Here is a 20,663-nt window from a genome sequence, read left to right as displayed (position 1 = left end):
AATGTCTTGTTGTAAAACGTCACTTTTATTAAATGTCAAATAAAAAAGAAAAAAATATGTGTGGAAGCACACGCTTTAGAGAGTTGAAATTAAAAACACAGTACTGTGTTTTTTAAAAAAAACTACTGTGTTTTTAATTTCAACTCTCTAAAGCATTTTGCAGTAATGCTTCCACACATATTTTTTTTCTTTTTTATTTGACATTTAATAAAAGTGACGTTTTACAACAAGACATTACATTTTTCTGTCCGGATATGGGTATTTTCTCTGCCAATGGCAGCTTTGCGTCCTTCTAGATACTAGTACAATGTTCAGAAGCTAAATGAAATTGTATATAAGCCTGTACCCTGATAATTTAAGCACATTGTCAGCACACATTATCTCATAGCACAGATCATTAGATATGCTTAGAGAGTCCCTGCCCACACTCTGGAATTTTACAGGGATCATCACTATTGGAGCTAAAACAACAAAAAAAACGAGTAAAATTGTAAAGTAGGTAGTTAAAAATTATCTTAATTGTGTAAAGATCACTAGGGGATTGAAATTTTAAGGACCCTCACTTAGTGAAAAGATACACAGAGGATCTATCAGAAGAGCTTGGTTAGAAAGACCTGGATCTATTAATTCTTTCTTACGCCTCTGCACTGGCTGAAAACCTCCAAATAATGTCTGTATACGTTTCGGGTTACTTTTAATAGAAATATAGAATAAAAAATATTCACAGAAAAAGACTCAACACAAGAGATCATATGTAAAAATATTATTATTTTTGAACGTGATTATTTTCTGTTGAAGCTACATTGTATCAGTTAAGCATGGCTGATAGTGTGACCGACAGCATTATGGGTAGTGATAATTCAGGGGAGATGTTTTTGAAATCCAGAACCTGGTGCTTTCTTACTTTTTGCAACATTCCATTTGCAAGTCACCCAGTTTCACCAGTGGTTACACTTTCTGTTACAGTCAATCACATGAGTGACAAATGAGTGAAGGAAATTACACAAGTACAGAATTATCATTGCCTCATTGTTCACCAAAAAACATTGCCAATATTCAAATGCTACTCACAGAGATCAGAAAAAATGTGGCAAGTGTCAAAATACATACATGATATGAAAACACCTGGTCCAAAATAAATGTATCTAATACAGTTATGTCCATATGCGTCACTTGTCCTGTTGTTTGATGCAGAGTGTTTTAATGAATTAGCATGATGGGACACAGCCACACAGAGGAGGGTAAAGCTATATTGCAACATAGGTGGGGCTTTTCTTCGGTGATACAAAATAAGAAATCCAATGTGTTTGGCATTGGACCAATAATGTTTATGTAGATAGGACCACTTCTCTCTGGATATCCTAAACTGAGCGTCGGAACCTGTTGAGACAAAATACAATAAATGTAGTCAATGCACAGTATAACCAAAGTACTGTTACATGTCTATATTACATGTCTATAAAATTAAAATCAATCCACAAGAAACTGACTAATACACCTGAGAGAGTATCAAAATTACAGGTTAAGGTCAGTAACAGTGACCACAACATCATTCACTTTAAATTAATCTTCAATATGACTTTCAGAAGATGGGCAACAGGAACTCTGAACTTTAGAAGAACACATTTTCAACAGCTAAAGGAAGCCCTTCAGGGCAGAAACTGGGACGATAGCCCACATTTATTAAAAACACTGCAAACTGCTCTATGTGCCTGTGTAGTGTGTAGAGGGCGCCAGATTAAGGATTTTTGACACCTGTTCTACCCAGAACACGCTGCAGCCTGTTTTATGTTTCTCCCAGCATCATAGGTAACACTAGAAGAGACACGCTTAGCCAATTGATGGCTAAAGTAGATTCTATCCAACCAGCCAGTATTAAGTAGTTTTATTGTTTTATTGACCCCCTATGGATTATGTGCACATAGAATTTCTTTTTCACCTTTATTTAAAAAATTGTAAGTAATTATTAAACAAGCTCTGGATTTAATTGGATAATTTATAATAAAAAAATATACACAATTCCAAGACTTTATTTTGAAGCCACATTTCTGACTCCTTTCTGAACTTCCACAGACTCTCTGAACTTCTGCATTTTTTATTAAAAAATATATATATAAAAGTAATGAACTGTAAAAACATCTCTGAATCTCAATCACAACATAAACAAAATGGCAGCATCCGATATAGCTTCTTCAAGAATTTGAAGTACCTTGGGCTCATAAAGACAAAGGTCTCGCAGGGCAGCAACAAAAAGTCAAATAGCGCATCCTACCTTCCCTGCCATACACTTAAAGGAAACATACCACTGCCCGCATGATGAAATCATGCGAGCAGACCACCCAGTAGGCTACTTAATGCTGATGCCGGCACATAGTTTTGTTAGGCTCGGCGAACTTTAGTTTAGCTAAAAAAACTATTTTCTTACATATTTAAATGAGCCCTCCGGTGCTACCCTGCGCCATCTTCGGGCTGGCGGTGGCTTCCGATGTTTAATTATTTCTCCTTCAGGTGCTGAGAGCCGTGACTTCACCAAGCTCTCGGCACCTATCGCGCATGCGCAGACACTAAGTCACGGCTCTCGGAACCTGAAGGAGGAATAATTAAACATCGGAAGCCACCGCCAGCCCGAAGATGGCGCAGGGCAGCACCGGAGGGCTCATTTAAATATGTAAGAAAATAGTTTTTTTTAGCTAAACTAAAGTTCGCCGAGCCTAACAAAACTATGTGTCGGCATCAGCATTAAGTAGCCTACCGGGTGATTTGCTCGCATGATTTCATCATTTCATCATGCAAGCAGTAGTAGGTTTCCTTTAATGTACATGACTATACATATATATGTGTGTGTGTATGTGTCTCTGCCCCAGCTTATTGTTCTACTGTGAGTAGGGAGGAGACTTTAGATTGTGTCTCTTCTTCCATATTGTTGCTCTTGCGAGCAGGCATCTGACCATTCCCCATTATTTGTAAAGTGCTGTGGAATATGATGGTGCTATGTTCCCTCAAAATTAATTTATTTCAATATTTAACTATAAATATGTGGCAACAGTAAAACAAAACACACCATGGAATGTGTCACTAGGTTGTGAGTAAAACCAACTAAACACATGACCCAATCTACCTTATAATAGGAAAAATTTTACTGACCTGTTAGTGGTCCTGTCCTTCTTGAGGCCTCCATTCACATTAAGTGAAACTGCACTACTCATATGCTGATGACAGTGAAAAAAGACTGACTGGATTGCAAACTTAGTGGGACACATTTACTAAGGCATTTGTGCCAGTTTCCTGTCAGACTTTGCACGTTCTTTCTAGTGTAAACTGCTTCCACAGGTATGGAAGAAGTGTTTGCACCACAAATGTGTCGCACGTGACCTTTTTGTGGTGCAGCTGCACTAGCCACCATGCGACACAAATTAGGGGGCGTTCCGGCACTCAGATTTAACATGCAAAGCTTGCTGAACACCCTATGTTAAAGGTGCACCACAAAAAAGTTGGTGAACTCTCTCAGGCCAGTGCAGTGAAGTGACAGATTCATGATTTCTGGCGCAGGTTCTTAATGAATCTGTCGCACCCAGCATTATACACGGGCAGAGCACTTTAAGTGCAGTTTCCCACATTCTTAGTAAATTTGCTGACCTGCTTTATAATTTGCGGCTCAGGCAGTTGGCTTATGCACAGGGCCATGGGCATTAGCCCAAAGAAGTAATCATAGATGTGTTTTAGCTGCTGAATATGCCGCATTCTATGGTTGTGTGCATGAGGACTTACTTGGTTTCCTGCATTTTTTCTTGTATAGGCTTATTATACAGTAAGATGTACCAATTAAACCCATGGTGAGGAACTGAATGGATCTTCAATGGAGCTTCTGCAATGCGGCCAAAAAAATCAGCCAAAAGAATGGTAAATGGGACATATGCTTTCTAAATAACTGTTGCAAATATAACTGTTGTGCACTGAACTGATTAAAAGCTATATATCTCTACAGCAACCATGGTTTGGATCGTGCGTCCAATTTCCTGCATGTGTCGCTTCCCCGCTGAGGTCCCCCGGAGTTCACCTTCTTCTTCCCGGTGCATGTAAGTGCGCGTCTTGCGTCACAATTTTGAAAGTTAAATTCTGCGGTTTGTCCGAATCAGTCGGATTGTCCGACGGCCCCGCCCCCGATTTGTGTCGCATGATGGCTGGGATGATGCACCACAATCCGATCTCGTGTTCAATTCAGGGCAAATCGGAATTATTCGGGAAAGCCAACGAAAATGTGTCCGATGGACCCTTAGTAAATGTGCCCCAAGGACTTCACACTTGGATTGCTTATGCATAAAAATACATTTTGTGCATGTGACATGTCCAATTTATTGTATGATCATCCGAATCAGCTGAAATAATTAGTATTACTTCAATAACTCAGCAGATACTTACTTCATTCTGCATTTTGTTGAGTATCTGGTCTCAGGTTCAGCTTCATTCTCATCATTATTAGGAATCCCTTAAAATATAAAAGATTTATGTGGTTACAATTTGGAAATACATCATAAGGTCAACCACTTAGATAATGCACAAGAGGTGTGCACAATTGTGCAAAGACAGAGCGCCCAGTGCCAGAGCCTAACTAGAATAACTTTAAAACACGCTGACCAGAAGGTTGAGCTTAGTCTTACTAAACCCATTACATAACCTATTAGGGTCCAAATCTCTCTATGTCTTTTTTGTTTAAGGACACAATTAAAAAAAAATTAAAACTTATTACTTGTCCCACAGCTCTCAGTTCCTGGGCATTCATTCCTGATTCATCATAAATATAAAAATATACTGTATTTAGGTATATATAGGTGTTAGTTTCACATCCGTGGTTCAGTGATTTCCACGGATGCCTCACAAAGCCATTGATTTTTATGATTTCATTTGCTTGTATTTTCACTGATCCGTTGTCCAGGGAAAAAATTATGAAACACGTCCTCATCATAGATGCGGATCATGTTTTTTTTTCACTGATGAGGCTGAAAAACCATGTGTGATGTTTTCAAAGCAATGTTAAACCTTCAGTTTTTTGCTGGCACAGAAAGAAAACTGATGCGTCACGAAGACAAAATGGAAGAAAAATGGAGACACAATAGAGACAAAATGCAACAGATGCGCAACTGAAGTTGAACATCAACACCAATATAAAGGAGCCCTTACATGTTGGATGTTGGATTAATGTCCCAAATTACACTTATTAGTTCTCATTAAAAAATATTAAGTTTTTGTCTTTTTATAAACACTGGCCCACATTTATTAAAGCGTTTACACCAGTTTTCTGCTTGCACTTCTGTCTGCGCCAGCTGCACTGTGTCCGACAAGACAGAAAAAATGTGCACCTAAACAGAAGTGTTAGTGCTTAGTCTGAGTTTGCGCCACATTTATTATTGATATGTGCCACAATTCCGTCTGCGTCACAATTCTGCAGCATGAACAAAGTGCAACAAAAAAAATGGTGCAATCTTTCGGAGCAGCGCAGGGGGCGCCAGGTTACTGAAAACCGTGCACCAGTTTTGATCTACCGCACTCCACAGGCAAACTGCGCATAGCACAGACTGCACTAGTTTTGATGATGTGGCACACTGTATTCTAAAGACACCTTACAATTTGTAAATGATTGTCATCAGAAATTGGGCTAATAAACCACTAGCTATATGTTGTCAAGCAGTTAAACAGTTTCTAGATGAGGTTTCTTTCATGTTGTTTCATGATGTCTGGCATCATCCAGAAAATCAACTTTGAAGTGAGATATAAATTGGTTTTATAAAGTCAAGGAGGCGGAGAGTTTAACACTGAGGTCCAACTTTCCCTGCCTTAGAATGCTCACTTCACTGTAATTGATGGACCTGCGTCCAGGAAAATCATTGGTCTGATCTCCTGAAGTCTGGTGCATGAGGAGGTGGGGCATGAAGAGCTCCCTGACTCCACCTCCATGATTTTATTGATCCAGTTTACATCTCACTTCACAGTTGATTTTCTAGATGATGCCATTACACTTAGGCATGAGAGAAACATAATCTAGAAGCTGTTCAACTGCTTGACAATATACTGCTAGTGGTTTATTAGGCCAATTTCTGATGACAGGTTCCATTTAATTTATTACATTGGGGGATATTTATCATACGCCAGTGCTCGTGCCGCTCGGCACGGCCGCACCCCCCCTTCACGATCCTTCACGCCCCACTGGCAGGAAGGTGGCGGATTGGGGCAAATAATTGCAAGTGCTCGCAATAAGCTAGCATTTGCGAATATTTCAGGGCGTGACATGGCGCCGAGGTCCTGATAATTATGCGCCATTGTCTCTATTGCCTCTTAGATTATAAGGCCTTTTGAGCAGGGCCCTTACTCCTCTGTTGTTTCTAACAATGTTATTACTTTGTAATGTTTTATTTGGATTGTACACTGTATGTAATCCATGATCTGTGAAGCGCTGCAGAATACATTATTATTATTTTTTAATAATTTTTTTTGTATAAATGGACACTGTGATGTAACCTGATTTCTATAGTTTTAAAAGTTTATCCAGCAGGATAAAAGCTGCTGTAAAATCTGTCTCACAAGAAATATACCTGTCCTGATAACCTAGCCAATCCAACATTTACTTGTTAGCAAAATCTAATTCCACTGTCTTAATTGTTCAGTGAATTTGACTCCATTTAGTGCAATTCAAATCTGCAAATAAAATGGCTTTCATGTAACCTTTGGCATTAAAAAATCCACAGATTTTTGCAATGTGTAACCGTGGCATCACAAAGACAACTATGACAGCACATCATACATAATCTATTTATGTATAATCCTTCAAGCTGTTCTTGGTTCTCCATGACCCTTTATGACACAGGGTGTGCATTTTAAAGATCTGACAATCTCCAATGGTGTGAAACAGTGGGTGCTTCTACTATGATTGGATTAAGGTTCTATTTCAAAGAGAGATCCTACAGTATTTGTAAATGTATATGTGGTGTAAAGTGCTTACTTAAGTAGAGGAGTTCAATAGTACTTAAATTGGACCTACCTGTTTGTAGATTCCTCTTCCCCATTAAACCCACAAAGAAGTCATGCATGTCCCCTGAGAAACACAATTAGAGATTTGAATTATATTCTGAATAGTCTGCATCAGACTTAATTTATAGAGGCTATCCCATGACAAACATATCCCCAGGATAATCCGACCACATATGAGAAAAATAAATTCTAATATCATAGGCAGGAAAATCAATACAAAAGGCAAATACACAAATATGGCCGTTGGGGCAGAGATGCTTTTCCGGGAAATTGTGGTCTGATTAAGGAGTACAGTAGAGTAAGTTATACACAGTCTAAAGAACAAAACAAATGAAACAGGCTGATCAATTAAGGTGAGGGAAGGGTAGGGTGGTAGGGGATCCTATGGCTTCCAGATCCCATAATTAAAGGGGTATTCCCATTACAGCAAATTAATTGTTTGTATTATAAAAAGTTATACAATTTTCTAATATACTTTCTGTATCAATTTCTCATGGTTTTATAGATTTCTGATGTAGATAAAATTAAATATTTAAAAATAGATGGTCCGCTTTCCCTTAACTAATTAAACTTGTTTAGGGATAAGGCAGTGATTGGGAATATATCTCTGGATCTCCTAAAAAAGTCAATTCCAGACAGTAGATTATGTTCAATGCAGTGGAGTTGGCTTAAAAGGGGAAAGGGAATCGCCACTTTCAGGAATTAAGACTTTTTCATGGCTTGTATCCCAATAAAAATGCCCACCAGGAATCTTGATCCCAATGTAGCAAGGCCATTTGACTTGAGGGGTCAGCACAACCAAGGCGCATATATACCCACCCCCCTATTCAAATAGCCCTGGTACAGTGGTCTCAGGATTTTCTATTTTTAAGGGCCATTCTAGCCCTTCTGCTAGATCAAGTATACTCAGACTCACTCAGCTGATGAAATATGCAAAATCTCATGTATGAAATATAGTAAAACAAAGGTTGATAAACTCTTACTCCATGTCCTTACATGGAGTATTTTGCATATCTGTTACAAAATGTTTTTCAAGGGGTATTCCGTGTTTTGCACAGAAAGTAATGTGGTCTTCTTACTTCCTATACGTCACCTTATCTTACAATTTGACCCCAATACATTGAATGGAACTGAGTTGCAACCAGACCATGTGATGGTTATGGTTATGAATAGAGATGAGCGAACATACTCGTCCGAGCTTGATGCTCGATCGAGCATTAGCGTACTCGTAACTGCTCGTTGCTCGGACGAGTATTTCGCCCGCTCGAGAAAATGGCAGCTCCCGCCGTTTTGCTTTTTGGCGGCCAGAAACAGAGCCAATCACAAGCCAGGAGACTCTGCACTCCACCCAGCATGACGTGGTACCCTTACACGTAGATAGCAGTGGTTGGCTGGCCAGATCAGGTGACCCTGGGATAGACTAGCCGCTGCCCGCGCTGCTCGGATCATTCTCTGTCTGGATGCCGCTAGGGAGAGAGCTGCTGCTGCTCAGGGAAAGCGTTAGGGTGTTCTATTAGCTTACTGTTAGGCAGGAGTGATTCTTAAAGAACCCAACAGCCCTTCTTAGGGCTACAATAACGTTATAATTTTTTTTTTTTTTTATTTGCAGCTAGTACCATATTGTGAGGAATTAGCAGGGGGACTTGCTACCGTTGTGTTTAGCTCTTAGTGACACACATATCCACCTCAAACACCAAAGTGGGAAAATTTATTAGGGGTTTGAGTAGAATTAGGCAGAGTCTGCCAGTTTCTTTTTATTTTACGTTTATTTTTTTCATAACTCAGCGTCATCTCATCTGGCATAGTAGTGTGCTGTAATACTTGGCTAGAAAATAGCCATAGGAGAATACAAACGTCTTAATTACGCCTACAGTAGCGTTATATATATTTGATTTCTGGTTGATCTGCTGGTGGCTGTACTTGCTGCAGTGCATCTACTATCAAATTGGGAGCAATTTGGAGTCAGACTTGCGACCACTGTGTTTTAGTGACGCACATATCCATCGCAAAGACCGAAGTGGGAAAATTTATTAGGGCCCGGGGTTGTATTTCAATTAGGCAGAGTCTGCCAGTTTCTTTTTATTTTACGTTTATTTTTTTCATAACTCAGCGTCATCTCATCTGGCATAGTAGTGTGCTGTAATACTTGGCTAGAAAATAGCCATAGGAGAATACAAACGTCTTAATTACGCCTACAGTAGCGTTATATATATTTGATTTCTGGTTGATCTGCTGGTGGCTGTACTTGCTGCAGTGCATCTACTATCAAATTGGGAGCAATTTGGAGTCAGACTTGCGACCACTGTGTTTTAGTGACGCACATATCCATCGCAAAGACCGAAGTGGGAAAATTTATTAGGGCCCGGGGTTGTATTTCAATTAGGCAGAGTCTGCCAGTTTCTTTTTATTTTACGTTTATTTTTTTCATAACTCAGCGTCATCTCATCTGGCATAGTAGTGTGCTGTAATACTTGGCTAGAAAATAGCCATAGGAGAATACAAACGTCTTAATTACGCCTACAGTAGCGTTATATATATTTGATTTCTGGTTGATCTGCTGGTGGCTGTACTTGCTGCAGTGCATCTACTATCAAATTGGGAGCAATTTGGAGTCAGACTTGCGACCACTGTGTTTTAGTGACGCACATATCCATCGCAAAGACCGAAGTGGGAAAATTTATTAGGGCCCGGGGTTGTATTTCAATTAGGCACAGTCTGCCAGTTTCTTTTTATTTTACGTTTATTTTTTTCATAACTCAGCGTCATCTCATCTGGCATAGTAGTGTGCTGTAATACTTGGCTAGAAAATAGCCATAGGAGAATACAAACGTCTTAATTACGCCTACAGTAGCGTTATATATATTTGATTTCTGGTTGATCTGCTGGTGGCTGTACTTGCTGCAGTGCATCTACTATCAAATTGGGAGCAATTTGGAGTCAGACTTGCGACCACTGTGTTTTAGTGACGCACATATCCATCGCAAAGACCGAAGTGGGAAAATTTATTAGGGCCCGGGGTTGTATTTCAACTAGGCACAGTCTGCCATTTCCTTTTTTATTTTACGTTTATTTTTTTCATAACTCAGCGTCATCTCATCTGGCATAGTAGTGTGCTGTAATACTTGGCTAGAAAATAGCCATAGCAATAGGATAGCATCATTTGGTTTTAAAAACTAAAAAACACAAAAAAACAAAAAAACAAACAAAAAAAAAAGTTAAAAAAAAAATACAAGTTATAACTCTCATTTTCAAAATGTTTAACCCGAGGGCTAGGGGTAGAGGACGAGGGCGGGGACGTGGGCGTCCAACTACTGCAGGGGTCAGAGGCCGTGGTCCTGGGCGGGGTGAGACACCACCTGCTTATGAGGGAGCAGGGGAACGCCGCAGAGCTACACTCCCTAGGTTCATGTCTGAAGTTACTGGGACTCGTGGTAGAGCACTGTTGAGGCCAGAACAGTGCGAACAGGTGATGTCGTGGATTGCCGACAATGCTTCGAGCAATTTGTCCACCAGTCAGTCTTCCACGCAGTCCACCCATGTCACCGAAATCGGCACTCCTCCAGCTCCTGCACCTCAGCCTCCTCCCCCCCAGTCTGCCCCCTCCCAGCAAAATTTGCCATTTTAACCGGCATACTCTGAGGAACTGTTTTCTGGACCCTTCCCACAGTCACAAACCACTTGTCCGGTTGCTGATGAGCAATTTTCCGATGCCCAGGTTTTCCACCAGTCGCAGTCTGTGGGTGATGATGACCTTGTTGACGTAGTGGAAGAAGTGTGTAAAGAGGTGTCCGACGATGAGGAGACACGGTTGTCAGACAGTGGGGAAGTTGTTGTCAGGGCAGGAAGTCCGAGGGGGGAGCAGACTGAGGGATCGGAGGATGATGAGGTGACAGACCCAAGCTGGGTTGAGAGGCCGGGTGAACACAGTGCTTCTGAGACGGAGGAGAGTCCTCGACCAGAACAGGTTGGAAGAGGCAGTGGTGGGGCCAGACGGAGAGGCAGGGCCAGAGCTGGTGCATCAGCGCCAAATGTGTCAACTAGTGAAGCTCCCGTGGCGAGGGCTCCTGCGGCGAGGGCTAGATTTTCAGAAGTCTGGAGGTTCTTTAAGGAAACACCGGATGACCGACGGACTGTGGTGTGCCACATTTGCCAAACCAGGATCAGCAGGGGTTCCACCACTACTAGCTTAACTACCACCAGTATGCGCAGGCATATGAATGCTAAACACCCCACTCAGTGGCAACAAGCGCGTTCACCTCCGGCCGTGCACACCACTGCTCCTTCCCCTGTGTCAGCTGATAGTCAGCCCCCTGCCCAGGACCCTGCCACAAAAACCCCATCGTCACCTCCACGATCCTCCACAGCATCCACCAGCGTTCAGCTCTCCATACCCCAGACGCTGGAGCGGAAACGCAAATATAGTGCAACCCACCCGCACGCCCAAGCCCTTAATGTGCACATTTCCAGATTGCTAAGCCTGGAGATGCTGCCCTATAGGCTAGTAGAGACCGAGGCCTTTCGCAGCCTCATGGCGGCGGCCGCCCCTCGGTATTCGGTCCCCAGCCGCCACTACTTTTCCCGATGTGCCGTCCCAGCCCTGCACCAGCACGTGTCAGACAACATAATCCGTGCCCTGACCAACGCCGTTTCTGACAAGGTCCACCTGACCACGGACACGTGGACAAGTGCTGCCGGGCAGGGCCACTATATATCTCTGACGGCACATTGGGTTAACTTGGTGGAGGCTGGGACCGAGTGTGACCCTGCGGCTGGTCATATACTGCCGACGCCGAGGATTGCGGGGCCTACCTCGGTCCAGGTGTTTGAGGCCTACTATGCCTCCTCCTCCTCCCACCCCTCCTCCACCTCCTCCTCCGAACGACCATCCGTGGGCATGGCGCCATCAGTCGGTAGCTCTAGGCACAGCAGCAGTGCCGTCGCTAAGCGACAGCAGGCGGTGCTCAAACTGCTGAGCCTAGGCGATAAAAGGCACACCGCCCAAGAACTATTACAGGGCATCACGGCGCAGACTGATCTGTGGCTGGCACCGCTGAACCTGAAGCCAGGCATGGTTGTGTGTGACAACGGCCGTAACCTGGTGGCGGCTCTGCAACTCGGCAGACTGACACATGTGCCATGCCTGGCCCATGTGTTAAATCTGATAGTTCAGCGTTTCCTCAAGACATACCCCAATCTGTCTGATTTGCTCACGAAGGTGCGCCGCATCTGTGCGCATTTCAGGAAGTCCAGCACAGATGCTGCCACTCTCAGGGCAGCGCAGCGCCGCCTCCAACTGCCCGCTCACCGACTGTTGTGCGACGTGCCCACGAGGTGGAATTCAACACTGACCATGTTATCCAGAGTTTACCAGCAGCGCCGAGCGATTGTAGACTGCCAGATGTCAACTTCCACCAGAACTGGTAGTCAGGTCAGTCAGCTTCCTCAAGTCTACAATGAGGAGTGGACGTGGATGTCTGATATCTGTCAGGTGCTGAGTAACTTTGAGGAGTCAACACAGATGGTCAGTGGCGATGCCGCCATCATCAGCCTCACCATCCCGCTGCTTGGCCTGTTGAAAAACTCTCTGGTCAGCATGAAGTCGGAAGCTTTGCGCTCCTCACAAGAGACAGGGGAAGAAGATTCCCTTGTTGATAGCCAAAGCACCCTTAGGTCTGTTTCTCAGCGCATATCGGAGGAGGTGGAGGTGGAGGAGGATGAGGAGGAAGAGGAGGAGAATGTTGGCGAGACACAAGAGGGGACCATTGTTGAGTCCTACACTGTTGAGCGTGTATGGGCAGAAGAAGAGGAGTTGGAGGAGTTGGAGGAGGAGGAAATGGACAGTCAGGCCAGTGAGGGGAGTGAATTCTTACGCGTTGGTACTCTGGCGCATATGGCAGATTTCATGCTAGGCTGCCTATCCCGTGACCCTCGCGTTCAAAGAATTTATTCCAGCACCGATTACTGGGTGTTCACTCTCCTGGACCCACGGTACAAGCAAAATCTTTCCACTCTCATCCCTGGAGAGGAAAGGAGTGTGAGAATGCATGAATACCAGCAGGCCCTGGTGCACAAGCTGAAACAGTATTTCCCTTCTGACAGCGCTAGCGGCAGAGTGCGTAGTTCTGCGGGACAAGTAGCGAGGGAGAGTAGGCGAGCAGGCAGCTTGTCCAGCACTGGCAAGGGTACGCTTTACAAGGCTTTTGCCAGCTTTATGTCACCCCAGCAAGACACTGTCACCTGTCCCCAGTCTCGGCAGAGTAGGGCTGATCTTTACAGAAAGATGGTGAGGGAGTACGTAGCTGACCATACCATCGTCCTAAATGATCACACAGCTCCCTACAACTACTGGGTTTCAAAGCTGGACATGTGGCACGAACTGGCGCTCTACGCCTTGGAGGTTCTTGCCTGCCCTGCCGCTAGCGTCTTGTCAGAGCGGGTTTTCAGTGCAGCTGGTGGCATCATCACCGATAAGCGTACACGCCTGTCGACTGACAGCGCTGACAGGCTGACGCTTATCAAGATGAATAAAGCATGGATTTCTCCTAATTTCAAATCTCCAGCAGGTGAAGGAAGCTCAACCTGAATAATTTATCCACTCCTCCTCCTCCTCATTTTCCTCCTTCTCCTCCTCTTTCTACAGTAAAGCAGAGGAAACTGGCTGTTTTTTGACAGGGCCCACTGGCTCTAGGTATAGTACTTTATGCATTTAATTTTTCTGGAGGGCCACCGACACGGTCCTCTGTTTTAAACAATTTTTGGGAGTGCCACATACAGGCACTCAATCTATTCCATTTTTCTGGAGGGCCACCTACCTGCTCCTCTGGTTTGAAAAATTTTTTGGACTGCCACATACAGGCACTCAATCTATTCCATTTTTCTGGAGGGCCACCTACCTGCTCCTCTGGTTTGAAAAATTTTTTGGACTGCCACATACAGGCACTCAATCTATTCCATTTTTCTGGAGGGCCACCTACCTGCTCCTCTGGTTTGAAAAATTTTTTGGACTGCCACATACAGGCACTATCCAAATTGAATTGTCTCCATAGCAGCCTCCACACGTTGTCTCCATTGCTACCTCCAAAAGTCGTCCATATAGCTGCCTCCATACATCGTCCCTTTATCAAACGAGGTTTGTCAGGCCGAAATTTGGGTTGTTTTCATGGATTCCACATCAAAGTTGTTAACTTTGTCGCCACCCTGCTGTGTTATCCACAAAATACACTGGCAAACTTTTACCATTTACGGATATTATTTCAGCGCTTCTTGCGCATCTGTTTACATTCCCCTCACCCGCCATATCCTAAACTTATAAGAACGCTACTACACTTGATCTTATACAAAAGGTTCTTAGAAGTGCTGTTTGGGGAGTAGCCTAGATACAGGGGCTTGGATTGGCGAAAGCTCGCCTAGCAGCGGAGCGCCAGCTCCATGCGCATCATGCGCTTCTTGCGCATCTGTTTACATTCCCCTCACCCGCCATATCCTAAACTTATAAGAACGCTACTACACTTGATCTTATACAAAAGGTTCTTAGAAGTGCTGTTTGGGGAGTAGCCTAGAGACAGGGGCTTGGATTGGCGAAAGCTCGCCTAGCAGTGGAGCGCCAGCTCCATGCGCATCATGCGCTTCTTGCGCATCTGTTTACATTCCCCTCACCCGCCATATCCCAAACTTATAAGAACGCTACTACACTTAACTTGGTGCAGGCTGGGACCGAGTCTGACCCTGGGGCTGGTCATATACTGCCGACGCAGAGGATTGCGGGGCCTACCTCGGTCCAGGTCTCAAAGGCCTACTATACCTCCAAATCCTCCTACCCCTCCTCCACCTCCTCCTCCTCCGAATTACCATCCGTGGGCATGGCGCCATCAGTCGGTAGCTCTAGGCACAGCAGCAGTGCCGTTGCTAAGCGACAGCAGGCGGTGCTCAAACTGCTGAGCCTAGGTGATAAAAGGCACACCGCCCAAGAGCTATTGCAGGGCATTCCACATCAAAGTTGTTAACTTTGTCGCCACCCTGCTGTGTAAGCCACAAAATATACTGGAAAACTTTTTTCATTTACGGATATTATTTCAGCGCTTCTTGCGCAGATGTTTACATTCCCATCACCCGCCATATCCCAAACTTATAAGAACGCTACTACACTTGATCTTATCCGAAAGGTTTTTAGAAGTGCTGTTTGGGGAGTAGCCTAGAGACAGGGGCTTGGATTGGCGAAAGCTCGCCTGGCAGCGGAGCGCCAGCTCCATGCCAAGAACCAACTAACATAGTTTTAACTGCAGCACCTTTAATCTACTACTAGTTCACTGCCTCCATACATCGTCCCCTTATCAAACGAGCTGTGTCAGGCAGAATTTTGGATTGTTTTCATGGCTTCCATGTTAACTTTGTCGCCACCCTGCTGTGTAATCCACAAAATATACTGGCAAACTTTTATCATGTACCAATATTATTTGAGCGCTTCTTGCTCACCTCCTTTGGTTCCTCTCTGCTACCCATTGGTTTGAAGCCTGAGTCCATTTAGGGTATGTCGCCATGCCACTCTCTAGCCTTCCGCTGCTGCCGCTGCCTCTGCATGCCGTCCCCTATAGTGTCAGGGTCAATTATTGGATGTTTTACATGCTATCTAGCTTCATTCTGTCACTCTGTCATGGCCATGCTGTTGCCCAAAAAATTTGGCATAATGGTGCATTTAAGCAGCCTCAGAGGCATCCATGCATGCTGCCCCTGCTGTTTCCTGTCCATTTCCGTGGTGTTTCCATCCTTTTCTGAGGTTCCCAGGTGTTTGGCCAAGCTTCCCTGTGCAGAGCCTTGGTCCCCTTGAAAAATGCTCGAGTCTCCCATTGACTTCAATGGGGCTCGTTACTCGAAACGAGCACTCGAGCATCGGGAAAAGTTCGTCTCGAATAACGAGTACCCGAGCATTTTAGTGCTCGCTCATCTCTAGTTATGAATGGTTATAAAATGGGCACAGCCATAGATTTACAAAACTAAAAAGAGTTGTGCATGTTCTGTATGACTGAGAGTTTATGATTACTCTTTATCAAATGACACCATTCTGGTTCAGAATTGGCCAGGACAAAAATATAGAAATTTTTACAACCAATACATTGCAATGTGTCCAATTCTTTAGGACAAGAGGAATAAGTCATCCACATTTGTCTGCTATAGCATATAATATAAGATATTAACATGGATGTAACTTACGTTTTAAGGGCATTGAAGCAAATTCCTTGGAATCTTTAAAAGAAGACAACATTTGGGGTTATAGCGGATTGTAGCATTTGATACATATTTTGTTATGATATGAATGGAAAGGTTCATCACACCTGCTGCTCACATCTGCTTCCTGCCAGGCTGCTCTTTACACCCTACATACTGCTATCTATTATGTATAAATGTTACTTGTACTGCATTCTATGCCCCATTACACTGCACTGCTATCTCCTCGGAAGTCATAAATAAACTATAGTAAAGTGATATTAATAACACATGCACTGCTTTTTTTGCCAGGGCAGCCATTTTGACGAGTATAGCAACAAATATTGTTATGGTCTAAGAAAGCTGAAAAAGGTAACAACATAAATATACATGCATGTTTCAAAGTCACATACAGATGAGTTGAGTCCTCTTTAGAGAACTATTACTATATTAATTAACACAGTTTGTCTGACTTACAAAGAAGAATTAAACTGTAAACCCCATTAAGGACATGGACAGTGACTACTGGTCTGATGATGTTATACATATAATGGGTTTTTATAGTTAATGGATAAATACATTTCATTTAATTTACCAGAATTTCTTCTACCCATAAGTCCAACAAAACCATCATATGAATCGTCTTCATAGAACCGTTTCAGTAGTGATGCTGGCAGTTTGTAAACATCTGATGATTTCTGTTAAAGAAACATCAAAATTACAAATAAACAAGGAAATCTAACTCCCTAATTTTATAAAGAGATTTATATGAATCAGTTAAAATGAAGAAACAAAATAATGGGAACTTGAACTGCATTAATAATCATTTTAATAGGGAATATATTATAGGAAAACTACCACCGGTATAAACAATTTTCAACCTAAGTACACTTATATGTAGCCATGTACCTGCTTATCCTGGGAGGCTATTTTCATTAATCCCAAAATATATGGGAATTTGGTTCTGGGGCTACTGCGTACATTTTATTATTATTCATGCCTTCCTCCTCTCTCCCTTTCTCCTGAACAAAAGATGGCGAAGTGAACCAATTCTCAGGAATTCACGCACATGCAGGGTCACTATCCACAGAGCCCAAGAGCATCATAAGCCAAACCCGCCAGACCTGAATACTGATGGGTCCGCTCATCACTAATTAGTAATCTGACAACTCAGGCATCATGCTATTCTTGATAACATCGCTACATAAATAAAAACAATGGTAAATGAGTCACCAGCACTTACAGCTGCCATGTACCAGGCAATGTTGAGTAATTTTGGGCTGAATTACAAATATGCATTCCCTGGCTTTATCATCTGTTTGCCCTCTCTTACTGATATTTTGAAGGAAGTGTCTCATTACTGAAGCTGCTGTCTCTATGCCCTGTTAGACATCATAAGATTGTGGGGTGTCCCCAGACTCACGACTGACCTAGTTAATTTTAATGACAAAAAGTATTGCCAGCTGTTTAGCTCTTCTCTAACATTCACATGTCTTATCCCAGTAACTGTAGGTGCTATTTGTTTCTTCCCTTATATATTTAGGCTACAGCTCTGTGTCCAAACTGGAAAAGAAAGAGGAAACAAAAAGACAACGAGAGAGGAACGCGCCTCGTGTGATAACGTCAAGGTAGTGGGTAGCCAGGTAATTATTGAGAGGTGCTCACTTGGTGGCTACTTGTAAGGTTGCAGAATCAAATATCGGGATGTCAATCACCCTTTATGATGACTTCTCCTTAAGGTTACCTCAGCAGCTCCCAAGTGCTCCAGTGACCGGTATCCGACGGAACCGTAACCATAAAGGTATAGGCAGAAGGAAAAATGGGGCTATGGATGGGTGCGCTTGTAACGTTGTAATGTTGAAGCCGGGCAGGGAAAAGCTGGTGGCTGTTAACGGGCCGGGCAGCCATCAGCTTTTCCCTGCCCGGCTGCAACATTTTTGGTCTGATGAAGGGTTATCCCGAAACGCGTTACCAATGAATTCAAACATTTTTTAGAAGTTTATATAAATACGAATCAGCTTTATACCAAACCGTGTTTTGGTAATTTACTCTTGGTTACAAGCACGCCCATCCATAGCCCCATTTATCCTTCTGCCTATACCTGTGTCTAAACTGGCTGCTGTGTACAAGACCAACCACGCTCACTAAGTCACGGAATACAGAAATGAATTCCATTACAGTAAGGAAAAACATGGTTATAAACTTAAAACATAACTAAACCTTTTAAAGGGGTTTTCCCAAAAAGGGCCCAACTTGCTGATCAGTGGGGGTCTCAGTGCTGAAACCCCCACAGATCATCAAAACGAGGGGTCCGATGGGGTCCCACATACATCAGTTTGACCCATCATCGCTCCTTCAGATTAATGGAGCAGCACTGCGCTCGGCGATCTCCATCAGCTCCATAGAGATTAATGGAGCAGAGCCGACCCCTCATGGAACGATGAGGGGTCCGACGTACCAGGATCTGTGGAGGGGGGGAGGGGGGGTCTCAGCACTGAGACTCCAGTGATCGGCAAAATAGGCCGATCACTGGAGTCTCAGTGATCGGCCTATTTTGCCGATCACTGGAGTCTCAGTGATCGGCAAAATAGGCCCTACCTGTGGATAGGGCCTAAGCTTTCTTTGTGAGAAAACCCCTTTAAGCATTTTTCAGAAATGAACAGATTATAATAGTAAACCTTGAAATATACTTCATGAAGAAAGCAGCTTCACTATGCCATTTATCTGCTGCTTCTTTCTCCTTTAGTGATCAGTGTATCTGAAAGCTTTCTGAGGTCTGCCCGTCCATTTCACGTAGATACGAAAGCTAAAAATGAAGTCTTTTCATACCTAGAAAGTATTGCCCTTGATTATTCAGCTCTTTAAAGAGATTATACTATCCAGTGACTGTAAAGAATAAGTCATTTTAAACATTATCGGAATCCTTTATCTCTCAGTCGTGGATACAAAAAGTCGATTTATAGAAATTGCGTAAATAAGGGAAAAGGCAGAGTTAAAAGAAGGACACAGGATCAGGGGAAGCGACGGCGAAACGTACATCGGGGTGCTGTGGTGGTGGTCCATCTTCTCTCCTAAACTTTGCATGATGTTATGCCCGGGTGGGTATTATGACTATATTTATCTGAACTCGTATACTTTTGGTTGTGTCCATTTGGACATGATATAGGAGATGTGAGTAGGTGTGAGGTGACAAGTTCCTTTTAAGTCCAATGAATAAGTAAGATTCCTCCTTGATTTTACTGCACATGCCAAAACTACAGATGTCTAGGTGTACTACACCCTCTTCACTTAACCACTCCATGGTACAAGTGTTTGCACTTTGTTCATAATGTTATCGGACCAAGAAACTTTAGAAATCAAACTATTATCATTGTGTGCCAATGATTTTTCCAGTTCCAGACCTTAAATGTCCCTCTGGCCATGAGACACAAGATCTGTCTGGTGGGACAGTCTGACCTCAGTCCGAAGAATTGTAGATTATGTCACTATGACAAACTGAGTTTCTGCTATTGCAAAATTTTTTCCAATAGCACACAAAGATCTGTATTCAGGTGTCTGTCCTAACTTTGACAGGTGTGAAAACTGAAAGTGCATATAAATAGAAGCCCTTTATAAAGTAGTCCTGGCAACTGAGTGGTATTCTTCTGTTGGTATACCACAATGAAATGTGCCAATAGAAACTGTTACATTTCCCACCGAGTCCTCCATTTTCAAGTGTGAAAGAATGTGCAGTTGGCATGTTCAAGGAGCTAACAAAAAGAAATAGTCTATGGGTAGTTATATTGGTGTAATGTATACATAATATAATATCAACTTAACAGAACATTTGTAACAAACAGCATGTTGTGAACCCACTGTACTATCTAATTGGTTTGGCTTTGGGCAACACACTAAGGGCATTATCCCTGGACCTCTCCGGTATTCATCCCTTTACCCCTATCCAGGGATCTGGACTTCCCAGCACAGAGATTGCAAGGCCGCTACCTCTTGTGGTGGTCCCAGTATAAATAGCAGCTGGCCCAGCAGGCACAGAGACTGTATATGGTACCAAGAGGTCAGGTAACGCGGGTAGTCAGAGTCAGTCCATAGTCCAGGGAAGCGATCAGGAAACAAGACAGGGTGGATACTGTTAAAGATATTACACTGGACTCAGACGCCATCTTACGTATTGTCGGACATTTTAAAGATTCAGTATCCATTTCATATAACTTTGTGTAGTGATAACTGAAGTTTGGGTGGGGCTCATTTCTTAGAAAAGCACACAAAGACTTAGTGCTCACTAGCACCACCTAGAGCAGTGATGGCGAACCTTTTAGAGACCGAGTGCCCAAACTACAACCAAGACCCACTTGTTTATCGCAAAGTGCCAACACAGAAATTTTATTTGTGATTTATACTCCATGCTCAGTCACAATACCTTCCCACTCCTCCAGTAGTCC

General features: G+C 43.2%; 1 protein-coding gene across 2 annotated transcripts in view; it reads right to left on the bottom strand.

Annotated features, from left to right (window-relative positions):
- Positions 1 to 748: 748 nt before the first annotated feature.
- The window catches only part of TAC3 (tachykinin precursor 3), a 53,869-nt gene continuing 33,954 nt past the window's right edge, over positions 749 to 20,663 (bottom strand). For both annotated transcript variants that reach the window (XM_072134926.1, XM_072134927.1), the window contains exons 3-7: positions 16,820 to 16,922; positions 16,231 to 16,263; positions 7,034 to 7,087; positions 4,420 to 4,486; positions 749 to 1,380 (exon numbers count right to left, since the gene is read on the bottom strand). In XM_072134926.1, the coding sequence (XP_071991027.1) occupies positions 1,362 to 1,380; positions 4,420 to 4,486; positions 7,034 to 7,087; positions 16,231 to 16,263; positions 16,820 to 16,922 (276 nt within the window). In that variant the 3' untranslated portion in view covers positions 749 to 1,361. The remainder of the gene's footprint in view (positions 1,381 to 4,419; positions 4,487 to 7,033; positions 7,088 to 16,230; positions 16,264 to 16,819; positions 16,923 to 20,663) is intronic.

Source organism: Engystomops pustulosus, chromosome 2, assembly GCF_040894005.1.
Source record: "Engystomops pustulosus chromosome 2, aEngPut4.maternal, whole genome shotgun sequence".
In the NCBI taxonomy this organism is placed as follows: domain Eukaryota; kingdom Metazoa; phylum Chordata; class Amphibia; order Anura; family Leptodactylidae; genus Engystomops; species Engystomops pustulosus.
Note: the sequence above shows the minus strand (reverse complement) of the source record. Positions and strands in the feature narration are given on the sequence as shown.